Source organism: Lactuca serriola, chromosome 5 (assembly GCF_051521515.1).
Source record: "Lactuca serriola cultivar US96UC23 chromosome 5, Lser_US96UC23_V15, whole genome shotgun sequence".
Classification (NCBI taxonomy): Eukaryota; Viridiplantae; Streptophyta; class Magnoliopsida; order Asterales; family Asteraceae; genus Lactuca; species Lactuca serriola.
In genome coordinates this window covers 85,825,207-85,827,804 of record NC_136412.1, presented here as the reverse complement: position 1 = coordinate 85,827,804, position 2,598 = coordinate 85,825,207, and the positions used below count along the sequence as shown (strand labels likewise).

General features: G+C 41.0%; 1 protein-coding gene across 1 annotated transcript; it reads right to left on the bottom strand.

The window, feature by feature from the left end:
• Window positions 1-268: 268 nt before the first annotated feature.
• Window positions 269-1,427, bottom strand: LOC145049648 (uncharacterized). The gene is made up of 3 exons (XM_078998027.1): window positions 866-1,427; window positions 689-805; window positions 269-396 (listed from the first exon to the last, which is right to left on the bottom strand). Exons 1-3 carry the CDS (start codon window positions 1,425-1,427, stop codon window positions 269-271), a joined length of 807 nt encoding a protein of 268 aa, XP_078854153.1.
• Window positions 1,428-2,598: the final 1,171 nt, after the last annotated feature.

Sequence of the window (2,598 nt, the reverse complement as noted above, 5' to 3'; positions counted from 1 at the left end):
TGGGGTTTCTCCATTAAATTAGGGTTTCTGGAACTCAAGGGATGATAAGGAGGCTGGGGAGGAAACATAATGTTCTTTATATAGGGCCCAACCTTCGGATTTAGGGTTTTCTCCATTCAGCGCCTACTCCCCGAGTCCATCTTACTGACTCGCCGAGTCGGCCACTTAACACGCGACCAAGTCGCGACTCTACTCGTCGAGTCCACCCATGGACTCGCCGAGTTCCCCTTCCAATTTTACTCTTTTAGCCCTTCAACTATACTCTTTGCTATTCCGGGATGTTACACTTGGGAACTTCAGTTCCTTGATCATCCCTGTCTCTATGAGCTTTTCCACTTCTTCTTGGATGATAGTCTCCTTTCGAGTGAAAACTTCCTTCTCTTTTGCTGTATTGGTCTGAAATATGGATCAATATTAAGTTTGTGATTGATAATACTTTTGGCTATACCTATCATATCTTTGTGTTTCTGATTGAATGTCTTGCTTCTGGTTCAAAGGAAGTTTAATAGGTCATGCTCGATTTTCTCAGGTATTGAGGATTCTATGAGGACTTCGGCTTCAGGGTCCTCGATGCTCAGGGGCACTTCCATCACATCTTTATCTTTTGTTTCTAGAACATGTTGTGCCCCCTACCTTAATTGCTATGCTTGTTGGGATTTAGTCGTAGGCTTCGTAGATGTTTTATAACATTCCTTCGATTCTTGTTGATATCCCATTATCTTTACTGTTCCCCATGGAGTAGGCATCTTTACACGATGATGATATGTTGATGGAACCGCTTTTATCTCATGGATCCACGGTCTACCTAATATCACATTATAAGAAGATAAAGTGTCAATAACACAATTTTTTTTATGGAGTTTACCCCCTCTATGTATATTGGTAGCTTTATCTCTCCAACAATGTGTTTTGTTTCCCCGATAAATCCTATGAGGACCGAGGATCTTTTGATTATATCCGATTTCAAAATGTTCATCCTCTCTAGTGCATTCTAAGAGTACGATATTGACCGAGGGTCCTCCGTTAGCAAGGATCCTTATGACAAAGTTGATAGCCATGTATAGTGTTATCACAAGTCCATCATGGTGAGGATCCTGGATCCCTTCCCTGTCAGTCTCGTTAAACGTGATTTCCTTTTCATTGCTAACCACAATATTCTTCCATGTTCTATCCTCCTTTTCTTTTTTAGAGGCCTTGGCGTTTCTTTTAGCTTGAGAGTAAGAAGTACCACAAATATTAGATCTTCCTGAGATAACATTAATTATCTTGGCATTTGGGGGTGGAGATCCTGGTTTCCCCGGTATCTCATAACCATCCTGGTTGTTCTCCATGGACTTTTCTTTCTTCCTCCCGAGGATCTCTTTGAAATGCCCCTTGCTAAGGAGGCATATGATCTCCTTTCTTGGGGATATACAATCCTCCGTCATGTGACCGAAATCTTCATGGTAAGCACATCATTTTGACTTGTTTGTCCAACTGGTGGACTTGTTATCCTTCTTTGGCCACCTTGCTTTGTCTCCAACATCCTACATAGCATGGATTATACCTGAAACATTCATAGAAAAACTATAGTTAGTGATCTTAGGAGTTCCACTTCCTCTCCTTCATCTTCGAGGGCATTAACCCTATGATGATCCGGTTTGGAATATGGCTTCGATTTGTAGGATCTTCGTGCTGAGGATTCATCCTTCCTATTGGGATTGTCGTATTGACTTGAAGGGTTTCTCCTTTTCTGTATTTCTTTTTCCTTTTCAATCCTTATGAACCTTAATGCTCAACTCCTAAGTTCGTCCAATCTCTTGCATGGGGTCATTACAAGATCTTCATTGAAGGGTGAATCCTTCCTTAGACCCATCTTTAAGGCCTCTACAGCAGTCGCCATGTCGATGTTGGGAATGCTTAGGGCTTCGCTGCTAAACCTTTTAACAAATTCTCTAAGTCGTTCCTTAGGATCCTGAACTACCCGATAGACATCACTAGTGATCTTCTTGAAGGTTATGCTATAAGAAAATTGGTTATAGAAATATTGACTAATTGTGCAAATGAAGTAATAGAATATAGAGGAACATTTAGTAGCCATTTAAGAGTTGATTCTGTAAGGATCGAACCAAAGCCTTTATATATGCAAGCTTCCTTCAAATGCATTGGGATGGGAATGAACTCCATTCTTTCTCGGTATTGTGCTACGTGCTCTTCATGATCCGTATTTCCATCGTAAGGCATCTTCCTAGGAGTTTGGAAGCGCTTAGGAACTTCGGTATCGGCTATCACAGGAGCAAATCTTGAGATCCTGTGACTGGTTGGAGATGCTATTGGTATTGGTTGAGCTACCCTAGGTGTGCTTGAGATCATCTGTTTCAACTGTTGAAGTTCCCAAGCCATGTTTGGACTTATTCATGCATCAACATTTGTAGAGTTAGTTTTGAGAGTATTCTTGTTTAAGAAATTACTAGAATCAAGGTTTCTAGGAGTAATGAAAGGCTTATTGAGTTCATTGATTGTAGATGATCGATTGTTCATAGTTGTCCCCCAGGGTGACACAACAGTGGCAGGAGATGTGTTCCCCTAGTGATTTCCTAAGGATCTTGCATTATCGAA

Excerpts from the sequence above, each read along its gene's own strand:
- LOC145049648 (XM_078998027.1), bottom strand. The coding sequence starts at position 1,427 with ATGACGGAGGATTGTATATCCCCAAGAAAGGAGATCATATGCCTCCTT. Across the intron at positions 806-865 it reads TACCAATATACATAGAGGGG|GTAGACCGTGGATCCATGAG; the intron begins GTAAACTCCATA and ends ATGTGATATTAG. Across the intron at positions 397-688 it reads TCAACAAGAATCGAAGGAAT|ACCAATACAGCAAAAGAGAA; the intron begins GTTATAAAACAT and ends TCCATATTTCAG.